At 41.2% G+C, this 20,645-nt stretch overlaps 1 protein-coding gene across 2 annotated transcripts in view; it reads right to left on the bottom strand.

Annotated features, from left to right (window-relative positions):
* RABGEF1 (RAB guanine nucleotide exchange factor 1) overlaps positions 1–20,645 on the bottom strand; it is a 43,602-nt gene that overhangs the window by 19,199 nt on the left and 3,758 nt on the right. The window contains exons 2-4 of one of the 2 annotated variants that reach the window (XM_083348949.1): positions 15,233–15,421; positions 10,165–10,331; positions 7,113–7,232 (exon numbers count right to left, since the gene is read on the bottom strand). In XM_083348949.1, the coding sequence (XP_083205075.1) occupies positions 7,113–7,232; positions 10,165–10,331; positions 15,233–15,411 (466 nt within the window). In that variant the 5' untranslated portion in view covers positions 15,412–15,421. The remainder of the gene's footprint in view (positions 1–7,112; positions 7,233–10,164; positions 10,332–15,232; positions 15,422–20,645) is intronic. The other variant, XM_083348948.1, reaches the window with a different exon arrangement.

Here is a 20,645-nt window from a genome sequence, read left to right as displayed (position 1 = left end):
TCTTGATTCTATCCCTCTGTTAATGCAGCCTAGCACTATGTTGGCTTTTTTGGCAGCTGCAGCACACTGCTGGCTCATATTTAAGTGACTGTCCACTAGGAGTTCGAGATCCCTCTCACAGTTACTACTATTGAGCAAGGTACCACCTACTATACCTGTGCATTTGGTTTTTCTTGCCTAAATGTAGAACCTTACTTTTTTCATCATTGAATTTCATTTCATCAATGATATTGGATGTCTGACTCTAATGTTTTTTAAAAATATTTTACTTTCTATAATACTCTGTGACATTGTTCACCATAAATTTAAAGTATATTCTTTTTGTCCTTTACAGCAATATTTTATATACATATAAAATTTATGTTTAAAATTTTTCATTGCCTATTTCCATTGAGCTTGAATCAATTATCATATTTTTCACCATAGAAATATCATTTCATATAGTACAAATTCAAATAATACAATCATTTCCTGTGATTCATTAATTGCACTAAGAGATGTACCTGCAGGGGAAAATAGCAGGTGAAAAAAAGGAAGAAATCAGAAACCCAATAGGTTTTTATTATTTTCTGGGGGGTTTTCTACTTTTTGTTATTTTAATTCTTCCTATATATGCTCGGTAAATCTATTTTTCCTTTCATTAACATGACACAGAAACACATTAAGAATACAATGGAGATTTTGATATTAAATAATCAGCTTAAGGCAAAAACCTTTACTATATAACAAATCCTTTCAGGCACATCACAGTTTTTTTTTCAATGTTATATTCTACTTTAGATGAAAAAGCAAATAATTGAACAATAGTTAAGTCCAACAATTTCATTGTTAGCTGCTCCCTTAAAAACTCTTTATAATGGAGATAATTACAATAAGAAAAATTGTAATTACATACACAGTTAGGGTCCAGCCCAATTTTATTTATTTGGACTTGCAGGATCCAATCTGGGTCAGTCACCAGGACCAGAATTTTAGTCTTCCGAGCTTTTGGACTTGTGCTGGACCCCATGCTCAAGGAACTACTCTCTACATTCCGGTTGAGGGAAGTTCCCCGCGGATGGGGCCTCCAGCACAAGTCCAAAAGCTCGGAAGACTAAAACCTCTGGTCCTGGTGACCAACCCAGATTGGACCCTGCAGCATTATCCTGGGACACATATATTTGGACTTTTTTTAGCCCACTTTTATTAATTATACTCAAGATGGCAAACTTACTCCTTCTTCTTCCCATTTTCCCCATAATAACAACCCTGTCAGAGGGATTGTGCTGGTCCAAAGAAATCCAGCCAGCATTCATATTGAAGATCACAAGAATATAGTAGATTAAAGACCCAGCAAGAATTACCTGTTGAAGGATGGAACATAGCATTTAATTTTTTTTAATTCATTTAAAATAAGAATAAATTCAGTGGCACAGGAAGCCTGAAAAGGAGGTGTTAACAGGCACCATATTGCCCATTCTCCAATTTAGTATATATCAAGGGAATATCATGGCAAGCAGCAAATGAGTCTATATTAGCCAAACTATTCAATGAATGATGCATCCACTGGAAATACTGAAGATGAGTCTCTGACATGACAGGTAATAAAAGGGGCAGTGAAATGCAGAATGTCAATTTTGTTGACTATAAAATACCTAGCAAGGTTTACGGATCTAATTCATATTCAGTACATTAATGTATTTGAATGCATCCCTATCCTAGGTTAAAATGCATAGTATTTGGAGCCCATCCAAAAAGAAACAAAAAGACAAGACTAAAAAGGTTGTTTCATCTAAACAGCAACATCAATTCACCCACCTTTCAGTTGGCTAACCAGAGCTATTCAGAATGAAGCACACAAGATGCAAATGTAGCAGGATGAAGGAGAAGAAGCAGGAGACAAATAAAACACAAAGAATTTTAATCAGCACCTCACAAAATGCAAGCCAAACACTAATGCATCTAACATAGAGAACCAATGATTGATGTGAGGATAACAAAGAAAAAAAAAGAATGCTGAAAACATTTATTTTGAAAACATGGCAGCTTACTTCACATTTTCAGCAGGTGAGAATTTATAGGGTTGCTGACAAGTGTCTGAATGCAGAGAAGTCTGATATTGTCATAAGCTGCCATGATTTAGCAGCATACAAATTGAAGAAACAAAGAATACTTGGTTTTCACGATCCAAGTGTTCACAAATGATTTGTTACATGCATATGCAAAAGTTTAAATTCTTTTTTAAAATTTCAAGAAATGCAATCATGCACATGGTCATTATGATGGCAGGTTACTATACTCTTGGGTTGATCCTATGTGCTGGCACAAAAAAAATCAAAACTATAACTGAAGCTTATGCGAGTATTTCAATTACACTTTTACTGTATTTTCCTTTCCTTGCTTCAATTACTTTAGCTATAACAGGTACTTTCTACTGATACGACACAATACACATCTTTTACACAATACACTGCTAATTGGCTTGCTTCCAAACACTCAAGGAACCCCAAGACTATAACTCCTAGCCAGTATGAAGTAATGCTGCAGACAGACTCAAGGCTGGGTCCAAAGATCCCAGGTCTTATACAAGATTTGATTAAGCAACTGCAAGAGTTAAGTGGTTTTTAGCTAAGCTGCATATTTTGTGCAAGGGTCTTGTACTCAATATCTATCTATCTACAGTATTTTGGCAGACTACATGTCCAGAATCTTAGGCTTATATAATTCTTTTTATATTTCCATTTCAAAAGAAGAAACAAGTTCCAAGATGAAGCTTGCATTGCTAAACAGAAAAAAGAAAACAATGCTGCTTTCCAGTATTTCCTAGGACAATTATTAATTCCACATGCCTAAAATTGTTCTGGAAGAGCAAAAATCCCAAACCTACAAAAACAAAAAGGTCACAGTCATGAAAATGTCCAGCAGAGCCACTATAAATGGCTTTTTAAACACCATTGCTTTTAAATTCTTGCCAGGAAAAACTAATCACAACGTTTGCGGGGTGCATGATCCAGTTCTGCAACTATGACCACTGCAAACTATGGTCAAAGTGTGCTACACCAGCACATGGTGCAATAAAATGAAAAATGACTTGAAAATACGCACAGAGATCAGCAACCTATTACACTTGATATTGAATTGAGCCCTGTGGATACACAGGTAGAATATCTCCAACTGCCAGATAGCAAACAGTGAGATGACTGTCTTTTTATAAGCATGGTTGAAAGACAGACCTCAGTTCTGATCAACAGGGAAAACGGATCCAGCAACAAAAATGTTATAGTTATATTAATGACATACATCAACTATTTCCCAACAAGGAAAATATTATAAAAGGCAAATAATAAATTAATGGTACATGTTACTAGTCTGTTGCATTACTTAGAATGGCAACTCCTTGGTGGAGCAGTGGGCTAATGCCTCCTTAAGTAACACCAGCTGCCTGCAATTAGTGCAGGTTCGCATCCCACCAGGCTCAAGGTTGACTCAGCCTTCCATCCTTCCGAGGTAGGCAAAATGAGGACCCAGATTGTTGGGGGCAATTAAGCTGACTTTGTAATAATGCCGCTTGGGGTGTGTGTGAAAGCCCTAATAAGCAGGCATATACATAGAATGAAGGCTACTGCTAAGCTTGTAATCCGCCCTGAGTCTTCGGAGAAGGGCGGGATATAAATGGAATTAAAATAAAAATTAAAAAAATATTATTCATTAGAAGATGCTTGAGGATACACAAGGGAGATATATGGTTTTTGTGCCCCACTGATTCTATTCTCCTATGCAATGTAGCTGGCTGTTTTGGAAAACAGGCCATTATATGAGATACAGCTTGACCTACACCAGGGGTAGGCAACCTTGGCTCTTTTATGACTCATGGACTTCAACTCCCAGAATTCCTGAATCAGCTGACTCAGGAATTCTGGGAGCTGAAGTCCATGAGTCATAAAAGAGCCAAGGTTGCCTCCCCCACCTACACTATGCAAAGCCAGGTAAATGTAATGTATGCAATAATACATGTTTAAATACTAGTGATTTAGCCTGATCCACCAGGTTGTTTTTAAGCCTAATTCAAGGTGCTTACAAAACCTAATACATTACTTATATATAATCTGCCCTCTGCTCTTTTATCTTCGGTGGCTAACAAGATATGTGTCATCCTTTTAAGCGACTTGCTCCACTGCATCATGATAACAACAATAGGGTCTAACATAGCAGGTATGTCAGTCAGATGAAGCTATTGGATACCCCGCCACAAGTTCTCCCTACTCCAACAATCCCTGTGAGACAGTTCACTTAGGACAGGGGTTCCCAACCAGGAGCGCTCGCACCTCCTGAGGGTACAAGACAATATACTTGGGGGTGTGAAAACCTGGGTTTTCAAAATTATAGTCTATATGCATAATTTGTTGCCGTTATTTCAAACTTTTGCAAGGGGTGCAAGAATATATCAGAAGTGTTCTAGGGGTGCGGGGTATAGAAAAGACTGGGAACCACTGACTTAGGAGAAGCAATGAGCTTCCATGGGTCTCCCAAGTCCTATCCTAACTTTTTAAGCATCACATCTGCTAACTAAAGCTTTCTCATTATTAGAAATTGAACAACATGTACATTGACAAAATGAATTGCCTTTAGAAGGCAAATATAGACGATTAAAGTATTCACATCTTTCATGTCAGTTTCTGAACCATCCAAATTTCTGCATTATAATTATGCTATCTTCTTCACAGATAAGTGACCAGGACCTGTTGCTGGAATTGGGTATGTTTAGTTTAATGAAGAGAAGGACAAAGGGGGACATGATAGCAGTGTTCCAATATCTCAGGGGTTGCCACCAAGAAGAGGGAGTCAAGCTATTCTCCAAAGCACCTGAAGGCAGGACAAGAAGCAACAGATGGAAACTAACCAAAGACAGAAGCAACCTAGAACTAAGGAGAAATTTCCTGACAGTTAGAACAATTAAACAGTGGAACAACCTGCCTCCAGAAGTTGTGAACGCTCCAACACTGGAAGTTTTTAAGAAGAGACTGGACAGCCATTTGTCTGAAATGGTATAGGGTTTCCTGCCTAAGCAGGGGGTTGGACTAGAAGACCTCCAAGGTCCCTTCCAATTATTATTGTTGTTGTTATTCCTCCCAGAAAAAGTCAGTTTTTTGAGTACTATCAAACATTTAGGTATTCTTCTTCAGCACTATTTTCTCAAAACTCTTGGGCATTTTTACTTAACTCAGTAATTTCTAATAATGCTAGAATACATTTCCTCTTCACAATCTCCATTTAACATATCCTGGCTATTGGAGATACTATGTATCTGGAAGAGCACAGGTTGGGGAAGGCTGCATTTAGTTTATGAGAGGGCAACTAAGCCTTTGAACAGATCAACTGTTTCTGTGAGTTGAGCTCTACTTCTTGCGACTTCATGGACACACCGAAACAGTTCTCTCAGCTCTATTATGGAAGTGGGTTGCAAGTGCTTTCTTTAAGGCCACCTTTTGACTTCCCACAGTTCTGGTATTTCCCAATAGCCAATATTTGGCTAAGAGATTAAGATGGCCTTCAGTAGCCTCTGACCCTAGACAAGATCAGCCAAATGCTCCTAACTGCACGTCAGAGTAGCCAATGTTTTTTTTTAAGATGCAAAATACTCTTTGCAGTCTCCACTGTCTTTTTTAACTGCATTTTTTAAAATGGATGTGACAAATCAGCTACACAGGACATTTAAAATGTTACTACTTACTTGGTGTTTCACATTTATAATCTTCGAGAAAATGAACTTCCATATTATGCTGTGCTCCTGATGCTAACAGGTAACAGTTCTCAAGCTACTTGAGAACTCTGGAAGTTATAGTTGAAAAAGGCTGAGTGAAAAAGTAAACACTAAAAGTATTTGGGTTTTATTTTTTATTATGGTATTAGATGTGGGAGGTGGAAAGATTGGTACCTCCAGCACCTACCTTCTGGCTGAATTGATATTGAAAAAAGAAAACCTGACTACATACAGAATAAATTGTTATCATATAACTCAGGAAAAAAATCCTATATCTTTCATCAAAACTATCTGGCTTAAAATATATATATACAGCAGCCAGTCTGAACAGTCTATAAAAAAAACCACTTGGCAAAAAGCTGAAGGAAGCCATAAATAATCAGCCCAAATGAATGAAAATAAGAGAAAGCACCACGGCATGCATCTGAAAGCCCTTACAAAACGATTTCTGTTAAAACTGGTTCTCACTGTCCTCATTTTTGAAAGACAGTACAGTAACAAGAATTCCAACAGAAGTGGGGTTTTTTAAAAAAAATTGTTGATTTTTTTACTATACAAACAGCCTCTTTTTTTTTAAGAGTACATATCTAGTTTTGGATGGAAAAATATGCTGGAATTGTGTGGATAATCTCTAGTGAAATCTTAGAAGCAAGAAGAGTAATCAACTAAAACTCTTGTAATCAGAGAAAATAGAATCTTCCAAAAGCTAGCAAAATTAAATTTGTTTCTATGTGATCTCTAGGCATTTATTTGATGTCACTTAAATGATTAATCAAAACAAAAAAAATAGAGCACGTATGAATTACCTGCCAAAATGAGGAAACACTTATTCATGTCTTCACAAAGATTCTCTTTCATTGCATCAAAGAAAGCAATCCCACCCCCTCCATCAGTTAAACTCATTTATTTCTCAAAATACACGTGACTAATTTCTCTTTTTCCACTGTTATGTCCTGAGCAACATTTTGATCTAATCGTTTTCGTCTCGAGAAAGTGCCTTACAATTTGCTTTATCAAAAAATTATTTTATTAATCAAATTTATATAGTTAAAATTAAAATATTCAGATTCTAAATTATCAAGACTTTTATCCATGTTTAGCTTTGCTTAAATATTGATACAGGGGTTCCTTTATCACTTAACCAAGCAAATATTTAAGTAGAATTCATGATATTTTCTGTTGAAGGGAAAAAAATAGGTTTAGGCTCCTCTTTTAAAAAAAAACCACACCCTTCTATTGTCTGTACTTCTCTGTAGCATACCTATTTAGGTTTAGAAAATATGGTAAGTTACTCCTGGTATAACTCTAGCTTGGATCCTGCAAAGCCACTAAAACAAGCACATGCAAGGACTGACCCTCTGTGCTGTATTACCTTCAGCAGGAGAAGCAAGCTCCCAAGACGGAGTAAACATCTCCTTCAAATGCCTTAGAAGATTATCAGCACTGGCTTCTTCCTCAGGCAGTTCAGGCTTAAAACTGGATTCCTGAATGGCTAGAGCAAATGCAAAACAGCAAGCAGGACAGCCACAGGCAAGAAGGAAAATAAAGAAGGGAGGCAACAGACCTACGGTTCCTGGTCTGATCTACAGAAAGAGATGACAGTATATAATAGCTTGGACATCTGGTGGTCAAGCACTTTGAAAGTGACGACGGAAGAAGGGAAAACGTATTTCAAAACATGCAATAAGCGCAGAATGAAAACAGGCAGTTTGGGGGAAACATGCAACAAGCTCTAAGGTAGATTTAATATCCCAAAATGCACATGCACATGAAAGATGTTAGCAGCTAAGATTAACACACACACAAAAAGCAGAAAGGAGGTGTTAAAAGTACTGACAGTAGAATGACAAGATTTTTAATCGCGGCCACTGAACAGATAGGGCCAATGTCTAAGAATAATTTTCTCTTCTTCCTTGTATGCCTTTCTGAACACCCCACCTTCAAAACACTTCTCTGGGCTCACTTTTGTTGCTGGAATTTATAGTAAGCTGGCACTTTAGCCTTTCCAGTTGTAGTTCCAAAAGTGTTGTTGTTGTTGTTGTTTCCCAAAAGGCAACTAGGGGTTTGTTTGTTTGTTTGTTTCTGAAAATGTTTCATTTCTCATCCAAGAAGTTTCTTCAGTTCTCCAAAGCACCTGAACGCAGGACAAGGAGCAACGGATGGAAACTAATCCAGGAGAGAAGCAGCCTAGAACTGAGGAGAAACTTCCTGACAGTTTGAACAATTAACCAGTGGAACAACCTGCCTCCAGAGGTGGTGAATGCTCCAACACTGGAGGTTTTTAAGAAGAGACTGGACAGCCATTTGCCTGAAATGTTATAGGATTTCCTGCCTGAGCAGGGGGTTGGACTAGATGACCTCCAAGGTCCCTTCCAACTTCAACTTATTATTATTATTATTATTATTATTATTATTATTATTATTATTATTATTATTATTATTAAAAAATAACAAACCCAAGAAAGACCAGTTGCCTTTTGGAAAAAAGCACCCTTGGGACTTCCATGAGCTGGATGATTGAGAATTTCCATAGTAGTAGACAGAATTTGGAATAGTTTTCCAAAATGCATGTTTAAGTCCACCATTGCTTATTTCAATCAGCAGCAGTTTTATTCCAGAAGCTGTTGTCTGGATGGTGTTCTAAAATTAAATTTTAACTGCTCCTGAATTTAATTGATGGTTGCATTTTGCCATTTTATTGTTCCTTAAACTGTTGATTTTGTAAAAAAATATATATGACAAATGGTTGTAAAATTAAGTAAAAAGTACTTAAACGCAAATCAAATTTGACAAATGTTTAAGCAGTCCTATAAAAAACTTAATATGTGGCTTTCATATGCTATTCATTTGTGCTGATTTTAATAAGAAAAGGGATACAATTACCTGCTTTCATCAGATCACAAGAAACTTTCATTCTTAAAATTACTTCACAGCTGTTGTTTTTCTGTGTTTCAGAACTACCTTAATATTTGTGCATGCTAATATCTGCTTTGTTTAAATCTTTTCAGTTTCTTCATATCAGGCCATGCTCAAACAGTTTTGTAAGGACAACAAAATCAATAAAATCAGCCTCTTTTAAATCTTCCTTTTTTCCTTAATTTTTTTTTCTCTTCTTAGGTTGACATTGAGTATCTACTGAAAGATTTGATAAGAAACCTTTCTTACTTAATCTAGAGCCCTGAACTTTAAGCATTCATTTTTATTATTCACACGACAAAACCGAATTAGGGCTTAAAGATCTGAGACTTGCTTGCTTCCAACGATTTATTGCTCAACATGTTTTAATCAGTGATTTATCACTTTGAAGGTAGCTCCCTATCTGAAAGTCTCGCCTGGTTATCCTAATGACCCTTGGAATGAAAAATCCCTCAGAATTTCAAAATAACTGTTAAAAATGATTATTCAAATGCAGGAGATGAGAGCACGAGAATTTCAAAGCATCTAAACCAGCCAGCTCTTTCACAATCAAATAACTATAAGACACACTTTTAACCACAGTATTGACTACTAATATTCCTCAACATTACCAAAGCTAAGAGACTGCAGTTCATTCATACCATCCTCCAATATACAGGTAGTCCTCGACTTACAATCATTTGTTTAACAACTGTTCAAAGTTATGACAGCACTGACTTATAACCAGTTCTCACATTTGTGAGTGCTGTAGTGTCCTGGGGTCAGGTGATCACCATTTACAAAGTTCGGAAGAACTTTCGGACAACCAAAGTCAAGGGGGGAAGCCAGATTCTTAACAACTACAACAAGACGACCACAAAACCAGGCACAACTCATTTAACCGCTGCATCCCTTTTCAACAAAAGTTCCACTCCCAACTGTGGTTGTAAGTCAAGAACTGCCTGTAGGCCTCTCCAGAAGCCTGTCAGGTTTAGCAGTGATGTGTTTTCAGGAGGCACACTATTGCTGAACCTCAGAGTTAATGAGGTTTTCTCCACAGCATAAAACAACTCTTCTGCCCAGTTTTTGGCTCTTAATATTTTACTCAGCTGTACAGACTATTTTAACAATCAAAACAGTGTATGTCAGGGGTAGGCAACCTTGGCTCTTTTATGACTCACGGACTTCAATTTCTAGAATTTCTGAGCCAGCCATGCTGGCTCAGGAATTCTGGGAGTTGAAATCCACGAGTCATAAAGAGCCAAGGTTGCCTATCCCTGTGTATGTGAAAGGCTTTCAATGCTGAAGTAAGATATTCTAGAACCTTCTACTACTATGAAACTTCTAATCTAGATAATAGTAGAAGATTCCAAAGGCAATGACTTAAATGGCAGAATGCCCAGTGCAGATGCTCACTAGAAATGGAGAAGATCAATGAAACAGTACCTCAGTACCTTCCAAGCAACCTCTTCCATAGTAATGTCTTTAAGAAGCAAACAATTCTCTTTCATTTCTTCTGTCCACCTTACCCTTCTTAGTTCCAGGACGTGAAGATGCTCCAAAGAATTTCTTCACTGTTGCCACTTTCCGCAGTTTCTCGCTTGTTTTTTTTTCCTCAAATTTTGTGAAAGTAAGTGACTGTGCCCCATGAGTGTGCTGAGTATTAGCATAGGCCTCTTCTTCCTCACGCTGTAGTCTATCATTGAGAAAAATAATAAGTAGTCTCAGTTCCTTTGAAAAGTATTGCCAAATGACTAGCAACATCCACATATTCTGCTGCTAGAACCAGGCTTCTAGGAGTATGCAAACTATTTCAACCTCAAAATGCCCCATTTCATGTTCAAAGCAATTACTTCACACACTTGAAACAAGCTATTTCAACCGTTCAGAAAGTTATTAAAGTCGGAAACAGCCTCAAAATAATTGTTCCAAGCTTGATACATTTTCAGAATCACTGAATTAATTCAGATTGCACAAAGCTACCAGCTAGAGGTGGTTCACATGGAAAATAGCCACAAGCAAGCCAGACCCCAGAGCTTTGATTACATCAGGGCTTTTCAACCAGTGGTACGCGTACCACTAGTGGTACGTGAGCACCTGGCTGGTGGTACACGGCGTCACCTTCCTCCCCCCGCCTCCCCCTGCCTCCTCCCCCCCCCCGCACGCACCGCTCCTTCCCAGCTCACTTGCTGCCGGAAAGCATGCTGCTTGGCAGTGGCCTACAGGAACCCTACAGAGGATGCGCGCAGGCGCAGAGCGAGGCCCCGCCCTCCCCAGGGACTTATAGTGCAGCAACCAGATTGACTTCTAATTGGCACTTCTTTGGGGCACACATGGCTGGGAAAGCGTGTTGGTGTCCCAGGTACCTGTAAGGCAATCGGCCTGCTCCTCCCCTATCGCCCACCAGCCCGGGAGAGCCCCGCGCGAGTGCCTCGCCAGCTGCTGATCCCTGCCTTTTGAGCAGGAGCAGCCTTGCCCTGCTTGCCCTTGGCCGCCTCCGCGGGTGCCGCTCTAGCACGGAGAGGGCGAGGCCAGTCCCCGTTTGGCCCGCCAGCCCCGGGAGAGCCCCGCGCGAGCACCTCACTAACCGCCGAACCTTGCCTTTCAAGCAGGAGCGGCCTTGCCCTGCTTGCCCTTGGCCGCCTCCGCGGGTGCCTCTCTAGTGCGGAGAGGGTGAGGCTGGTCCCCGTTCGGCCCGCCAGCCCCGGGAGAGCCCCGCGCGAGTGCCTTGCCGGCCGCCAAACCCTGCCTTTTGAGCAGGAACGGCTGTCAAGCCCCGAGCTCGACAATCAACTGAGCCTTGGTGGAGCAGTGGGCTGATGCCTCCTTAAGTAACACCAGCTGCCTGCAATTAGTGCAGGTTCGAGTCCCACCAGGCTCAAGGTTGACTCAGCCTTCCATCCTTCCGAGGTAGGTAAAATGAGGACCCAGATTGTTGGGGGCAATTAAGCTGACTTTGTAATAATGCCGCTTGGGGGTGTGTGTGAAAGCCCTAATAAGCAGGCATATACATAGAATGAAGGCTACTGCTAAGCTTGTAAGCCGCCCTGAGTCTTCGGAGAAGGGCGGGATATAAATGGAATTAAAATAAATAAATAAATAAAATAAATAACTGAGGGGGGGGATCCATGCAGCAACCCAGCTACCTGGCCTGCCAGCCACTCGTTGCTCCGCCGATCAGCTGGGAGGCTGAGACTCTGGATTTGAGCCGCCGACAGAGTGCAGTGCAGGGAAGACGCGCCAAAGCTCGTCCTGGAGCCTTGCGCTGCTGGAAGCCTGCTTGCAAAAAGCGGGGTGGGAGGCGGCAGCTGCTCACTGTGCTGGCCAAGGGCAAGGCTGCTATCAAGCCCAGGGCTCGACAATCAACTGGGGGGGGGGAAATCTGTGCAGCAACCCAGCTACCTGGCCTGCCAGCCACTCGTTGCTCTGCCGATCAGCTGGTAGGCTAAGACTCCGGATTTGAGCCACCAACCAGAGAACACTGCTGATCAGCTGGGAGGCTGGGACTCCAGATCCGACGATGCTGGCCAGCTGGAAGTCCAGGCGGGCGGCCCCAACGCTGCCGAACAGCCGGGAGCATCGGCAACCCTCTCTTGGGGCTGCCAGTCAGCTGGGAGCCGGGGGCTTGACAGCCGCTCCTGCTCAAAAGCACCGGTTGATTGTCAAGCCCGGGGTGCTGGCCCTGCTTGCCCTTGGCCAGCACCGTGAGCAACCACCGCTGCCCGCCCCGGTTTTTGCAAGCCCTGTTATGCCGCCGCCGCAGGCTTCCAGCAGCAGGAGGCTCTAGGACAAGCTTTGGCGCGTCTTCCCTGCGCTGCGCTCTGTCTGCGGGGGCCGCCTTGGGAAAGGTGGAAGCGCAGCTGTGGTCCAGGACGGTCAACCGCTTTGAGCCCTGTCTGGCCAGCTTTGTGCCTCCGTCCCCTAAGAGCAGGTGGTTGTGAGTTGCTGCCGTGCGCTTCCCCAAGTGTGCCTCAGCCCCGGATCTCCCCCCACTCGGGACTCCAGCTGCGTCTGCAGAAGGCAGCGGGGCAAAGGGCGCTTTGGCGTGTCTTCTATCCCTCCAGTGTGAAGGGCGCCTTCCTGCCCCGCGGTCCACAGCAGCATTGTTGGCGCGCATAGATTGACTGTGAGCGAATGTGAGGTGTTTCTGTTGCTGGAATAAAGCTTATTAAATGAGCTAGCAACCTCCGAGTATCGTTGATAGATCTTCCCCAACTTTCCTCGGGTGCTTCATAAAGAGTTAAGTGGGCATCAGGTTTCTTGGTAAAAATGGATAAGGAAGGAAGGGAGGGAGGGAGGGAGGGAGGGAGGGAGGGACCATGGGAGGGAGGGAGGGAAGGAGGAAAGGAAGGAAAGAAGGAAGGGACAATGGGAGAGAGGGAGAGAAATAGAGAGGGAGAGAGAGAGAGAAAGGGAGAAATAGAGAGAGGGAAAGAGAGAAGGAGAGAGAAAGGGAGGGAGAGAGAAAGAGAGAAGGAGAGAAAGAGGGAGAAATAGAGGGAGAGAAAGGGAGAGGGAGGGAGGGAGAGAGAGAGGGAGAGACAGAAGGAGAGAAAAAGAAAGAGGGAGGGAGGGAGAGAAATAGAGAGGGAGAAAGACAGAGAGAAAGGGAGAGAGAGGGGGAGAGGGAGAAAGAGGGAGAGAAAGAAGGAGAGAGAAAGAAAGAGGGAGGGAGAGAGAAAAAGAGAGAGGGAGAGAAAGAGAGAGAGGGAGAGAGAGAAAGAGAGGGGGGGAGAGAGATTAAATTAGTAACATGGTGGTTAAGTGAATCTGGTTTCCCCACTAACTTTGCTTGTCACAAGGTTGCAAAAGGCGATCACATGACCCTGGAACAATGTGACCATCATAAATATGAATCGGTTGCCAAGCATCCGAATGTAAATCACATGAACCTGGGGATGCTGCAACGATCATAAGTGTGAAAAATGGTCATAAGTCACTTTTTCCAGTGCCATCGTAACTTTGAACAGTCACTAAGCGAATTGTTGTAAGTCGAGGACTACCTGTACTTTTTCTTTTTCTTTTTCTTTTTGGTCAAATTTTTGACGCCTTGCTGGGCGACTGGTGGTACTCGGATAGTGCCTTATACTTAAAGTGGTACAATGGGTGAAAAGGTTGAAAAGCCCTGGACTACATTATGCAGACCAATGAAGTACCAAAATAGGAACTACTAAACCATGATAGTCTGTGGGTCATTATTCTTTTCCTGATGGAAAATGATGAAAACTACATCAATGAGAAATATCATCGCAGTCCACTCGGTAGGTTAACATTCTTCTTTGCACTTTTGTTTACTAATGTACTGGTCTTTGTTGCTAAATTTCTACTGGTGCTAAGTGGCTTATGGAAAACCAAAAACATAGGTTGAGAAAGACTGGAAACACAAAGCACCAACCAATATGTCAGTACTACCTACAAGGGTAGGCCAAACATCTCCATATCCAAATGCATTCCTAAAGCGCAGAATCTTTATAACCAAGGTAGAGGACTACCAAATGTCCAGGAAAAAGTTCTATAAAAAGAGGCCATCACTGTCAAGGCTTGTGGCATTCCCTCAAAAAGGGACCTTCAGCAAGTTCCTTCTTTCTGATTTCACTGGGTAAACAGATTCAATCCAGAGAAGGTAGTCTAATTGATATTTGGTCCCTGAATCATGAATACAGTAGCTTTAAAAGTGACAATCGGCATACTGAACTGCCACCAAAAGCTAATCAGCAACCCAAAATAACAGTACTACAAGGGCAAAATTCAATGTGCCCCCAACCCAAAACTACAAAGGCAGTTTTACTCTGTACCAGTATTAGCCAGAACCTCTTGGAAGATTGGGAGAAAGCCCATTCGTGTAACACTAGAGAGAACAATTTCAGTATCACAGCACTCTCCTCTGGTAAATATAAGACTCGGGTATTTTTCCTTTTGATAGAAAAGAGTGTTTTACCAACCCTCCCGTTAAGAAAAATAATAATTACACAAAACTTGAATACAGACCACCCAACTGCAACATGGCCCATAGTGCACCATTCAGTGCTCACTGGGCCACTCGAGCTTTCTCCAGAAAGATGTACTCTTATGACCGAGAACAGGCCTGTGCAACTCAGAGGGGAAAGGCCCACACCGATAAAATAAAAACCGTTGCAAGCTGCAAAGGACTACTTGTCACACCAAACAGCTGTTTGACAGCAGTGGAATGCTGGTAACACTGGAGCGAGCGGTGGCACTGAGACCTGGAAGCATTTGAGGCGCTTGGCAGTACATTGAAGAATATAATGTATTCTTTAAATACTGGTGGGTCACTCAAGGCTGCTTATTTTGCAGGCCTGATCTAGAGACTTCCTGTCTGCTATATCATCTTGGGTAGGATATATATGAAATGTACTTGAAATTTAATTTTAAGTTTAAAAAAAAATATCTGCATCAAAGATGAAAGCTATTGTCTGTAACCAGCTTAATTTCATACCATGTGCACTCTGCCGAGACTAAAGTGCACCTTAAGACCCAAACAATATTTCATGTAATTTAGCTGATGGTGGAGTGTGTCATTGTTGTTCACAAAAAAAAAACAACCTGGAGCCCATCACTTCCTCAGGATAGTCTTACCTCTCAGCAAGCTCCCAGTCTTCCTGGATTTGCTTCTGCCTGGCTTTTTGGTACTCTTCTCTCCAGCACTTGGAGCAGTAGCCCTGCCAAGCTACGTTGCCATAGTAACCACATCCTTTCTTGCAAAGCAGTTCTGACTGATCAACATGGATCCCTCGGCGTTCTGACTTTACACTCATTTTGTTCCTGCTACAAAGAGGAAAGAGAGCAATTTAGGCATTCTTGCACAACTCACAGAAAAAACAGGCTGTTTTGTTTTACAGGAAGTCCTCGACTTACAACAGTTCATTTCGTGACTGTTGAAAGTTACAAAGGCACTGAAAAAAGTGACTTATGACCGTTTATCACACTTACAACCATTGCAGCATTCCTATGGTCACAAGATCAAAGTTTAGGCGTGTGGCGACTGACTCACATTTATGACAGTTGCAGTGTCCCGGAGTTATGTGATCACCTTTTGCGACCTTCTGACAAGCAAAATCAAGGGGGAAGCCAAATTCACTTAACAACTGTGTTACTAACTTAACTGCAGTGATTCACTTGACAGTGGTGGCAAGAAAGGTTGTAAAATGGGGCAAAATTCATGTAACAACTGTCTCGCTTAGCAACAGAAATTTTGGGCTCAATTGTGGTCGTACGTTGAGGGCGATCTGCATTTATTAAATTTCATCTCACAAAAGCGCAATTCTGGGAGGCTCTCATTAATCAAGATGTAATATTCTCCTATATGCCAAACCTTTGATAAGCTTAGATAAAAATGAAAACTAAGTGGGCTATGCAGTTCTAGAGTACTAATCCATACAGGCAGTCCTCAACTTACCGCTACAACTGAGTCCCAGATTTCCATTGCTAAGCAAATCAATTGTTAAGTGAGTTTTCTCCCCTTTGACAACCTTTATCACGTTTGTTAAGTGAATCACTGCATCTGTTAAGTAAATCATGTGGTTGTTAAGTGAATCTGATTTTCACCATTCACTTTGCTTGTCAGAAGCCAGCTGGGAAGGTTACAAATGGTAATCACGTGACGCTAAGACAGTGCAACTGTCATAAATACAGGTGGTCATTGACTTACGACCATAATTTAGCCCCAAATTTCCATTTGTAAGCAAAACAGTTGTTAAGTGACTTTTGCCCCATTTTACATTTCTTACCACAGTTGTTAAATGAATCACTACAGTTTTTAAGTTAGTAACATGGTTGTTAAGTGAATCTGGCTTCCCCATTTCCTTTGCTTGTCAGGAGGTCTCAAAAGGTGATCATGTGATCCCAGGACACTGCAACCATCATAAATACATGCCAGGTGCCAAGCATCCGAAATTTGAATGTAACCGTGGGGATGCTGCAATGGTTTTAAATGTGAAAAACAATGTGTCACTTTTTTCAGTGCTGTTGCAAATTTCCAGGATGGGAAATGGTCAGCTTATCAACAACAACTGAAGCAAACTTTTTGGCACAAGGTTCAGCACCAGAGTTTTATTCATTCATCTAAATATCCAAAAATTATAACTCTCCTGCCTCATCTGAGAGATGCTAACTAGAGGTACAATGATAACTGCTAAAAAATAAATCTTTTATATTTACACATGTGATTTTTTAATGTAGAAAACAGAAAGCTTTCTGGAAGTTTTCCTCTATTAATCAGGATAATATGCATACCATACATTGCACAGCAAACGTTTCAAAACTTAAACAATTATCAATATAATATAGAATCATTCCTGATAAACTATTATAAAGTTGTATGTCATTTTATTCCAACTTGCAAGTCATTCTCATATACATATAGACAAAACACATAAATATGCACATATAACACATACACACAAATGAACTCAAAAACAAGATTGTCTGCTCTCTGGCTTCAACTGGCATATTTTCATTATTACTGATTAATTCATGAAATAGATCCTCAGTACTAACACACAGTTTTGCCTTCATTAACAGTTACATTTCTCCCACTGGGCAAATTCTTTCCCATCACCGTATAACTATCACTCACCCGTAATTTGCTAATCAATTAAAGAAATCTCTCAGCTCTGTCACACATAGGAATTTGTCCTTAAACACACCTCTTAAGTAGTAATATTGCCATGAGACAGTCCAGAAACTAAGAAACATTTAGGCCATCCTGTCAGTTCTTTGCCACAGGATAAGTCTCCTCTGGTATTTCTCAACATGGCTTTCATTAATACTATCAAGGGATACTATTAGTTAAGGAATCCAAATGGCACTTCCCCTGAAAAACTGAAGTGACCACGCAGCACTATTAGTGGCGGTCAATATTTTGCCATAGTAGAGGTGCAACTATAGTATATCAGAGCTGTCAGTGTCCACAGTGTGTCATAAACAATCAAATTTGTCAATTCAGCAGTAGACACACAAAACCATCTCATATTATAGCCCAGTATTTCTCAACTTCAACAACTTCTAATACTGTATTTATGGACTTCAACTCCCAACATTCCACAGCTATGGTATCAATATCACACAGGACAAAGTGACTTCACATCAACTCAATTTCCAAATCATCAGACTCTTAGACTGTCTATTATCCCTGTGCCACTTGCTCCAAGCTGTATAAAGAGAAAAAAGCCACATGATATACAACAGATACTGATTTAATCCTTAGAACCAAAGAGAACAAACTGATGCTGTTAAGATTCAAAATACAATGTAGGACCTTGTATGCAACTCACCTTAAACACACATTGTAACAAGATTAGGCAGAGGCTAGATAATCAAATCACACCCAGTGGGTATAATGATTGCAAGGTATTTAATTGTACAAGTTAAACAAGTCAGCAAGGAGGAGGTCATGTGCTTTAGGTACCTACTAAGTTGTAACAATAGGGACGCGGTGGCTCAGTGGGTTAGGACGCTGAGCTTGTCGATCAGACAGTTGGCAGTTTGGCGGGTCGAATCCCGAGTGCCGCATAACAGAGTGAGCGCCTGTTACTCGTCCCAGCTTCTGCCAACCTAGCAGTTCGAAAGCACGTAAAAATGCAAGTAGAAAAATAGGGACCACTACGGTGGGAAGGTAACAGCGTTCCATGAGCCTTTGGCGTCTAGTCATGCCGGTCACATGACCACGGAGATGTCCTCGGACAAGCTCTTCAGCTTTGAAACAGAGATGAGCACCAGCCCCTAGAGTCGGAAACGACTAGTACGCGTGTGCGGGGGAACCTTTACCTTTACCTTAAGTTGTAACAGTTTCAAAGATTCTTCCCAAAGACAGTGGCAGTGGCCTTTTTTGCCCAGATGCATTTCAGCTATGCATATAGGCCAGGCATGCAGAAGTTAAAAAAAAAAAGAATGTGTATCAGTCTGCTCATATCTCTCACAATATTAAGACAGAATAAAAGCAGAAAGAACACAAGCTCCACTGATCCTTATATTAGCAAACCTGGAGAAAAATTCCTTATGCCACTTAAATCTGAAACTACTTGCTACTGGAAGAAAAAATAATCCCTTCACAGCAAGGGAGTCTCCCAGAATTGTGGGAGTGTTTGCTCATCTTGAGTCATGCATTTCCATAAACAGAGTCAGGCAGGAATGTCTCTGGCACATAAAAAGTAAATTCCCTTTAAGAGAGGGCAACTAGGAAAGGTCTATCCGTGATGTTTTCCATGAATCCTTTATAAAATCTAGGAAGGAACCATACTTGACAGACATTTCCATTCAAAGTCAAATTTGCTTCTTTATCTTAAAAAAAATTACGGTCAGGTAGACTGCTTCTCAGCAATCTCATCCAACACCAGAAACCTATTTTGGGGGAAAAATTGAAGACGGGGTTCAGGCACTTTGTACAAAGATCTAGCTCAGACATGTCAAACACAAGGCCCGGGGGCCGGATGCAGCCCGTGAAGTGGTTTCATGCGGCCCGTGAAGCCATCCTGGAAACAGTGAGGGAACGGCCCCCACTGCCTTGGCCCTGGCCCAGAGACCCTCCTTCTGCCAGAGACCCTCAGATCTGTCCCACTCCTGCCCAGGCCCCCATAGGCACCGTTGATGCAAATGATGTAGAGCTGGCCATGCCCACCCAGTAGGCCATACGCACTCTAGCCATGCCCACCCTGGCCATACCCACCCGGCCCCTTTAGGGCAACCGCAATGCTGATGCGGCCCTCAATGAAATTGAGTTTGACACCCCTGATCTAGCTCTCTAGAAAAAGCTCCAATTCTGGGAAAGATGGAAGAAAGAAAAAGATCGCCAGCAACAAAGTGGATGGATTCAATTACAGTCCCTATACTCCAGTGACTGCAACACTGGAAGACCTGAAAGACCCAACTTAGGAATATGACTTGATGGCTACGGTACTAATGGTAACAGGGTGGGAGAACCAGGATGATTTTACCTGACTTAATTTTTGTAGATAGTACCCAAAGATTATTGGGTGCCCAGAGGTTAATCAGGAAATCCTCTTAAGAAATGCTGAGGAACAGCTATGATCCTGATTCACAGTGAAAAATTACAAGAGTCCTGCACCATGTACTGTAAACCTTTATGACATCAACTCACAAATGTATCATGTTTTATAGGCTATCTGAAGGGTAAAGAGAGAGAAAGAGAGAAATTTAAGAAATTTAAGAAAAACAGGAACCAGCAGTAAAGTACATACCTATCTATATTCCTATTGCCAAAAACACAAGCCAAATTCTCTCATATTTCATTTGAAAGGTGGGGAAGGAAGATGGAGAAACTGTAATGTGCAAAACATTAAATGTGATCTTTTAGTTATCTATTCCCAAGAAACAACAAACATAAATGAGAAAGACCAGGTTATCTTCATAGAATAGGATACTGACATCTCAGCAAAGAGTTGTCATTAAAATTATTGAAATAAATTCAGTCTTTGCTTTACATACTGAAATATTAAAGCACTCAACCAACACAACCCTAACAACAATTACACTGCCATACATCAAGAATATATCAGAAACCAACAATAGACTACTACAACCAAATGTAATCAGCACAGCACACAAGCCAACCAAAGCCCTTCAAAACATCCTAAGCAAACCAAAACACCCAGCAACCCCAGAAGAAAAAACAGAATTCATCTTAATATACAATGTAATGACTTCAAAAAGCATTATGTAAGACAAACAGGCAGAAGACTGGCAGAACACATCCATAAACACCAGCTGACAGTCAGAAGACATGATGAAAACTCTTTAATTTCACAACATATAGACAAGCTTAACCATAGTTTCAATTGGGAAAATATGACCATCCTACACCAAGCCAAATCCAAAAATGCCAGGGAATTTCTAGAAGCCCGGCACTCTGACAAATTAGCCATCAATAGTCCCAAAGGCGCTTTTTCAGGAGGCAACTGGACTTTCTTGTTTTTCTTTGAAGACTTTTCACTTCTCATCCAAGAAGCTTCTTCAGATCTGACTACATGGCGGG

This window comes from Vipera ursinii (assembly GCF_947247035.1).
Source record: "Vipera ursinii genome assembly, chromosome: 1".
NCBI lineage: Eukaryota > Metazoa > Chordata > Lepidosauria > Squamata > Viperidae > Vipera > Vipera ursinii.
Note: the sequence above shows the minus strand (reverse complement) of the source record. Positions and strands in the feature narration are given on the sequence as shown.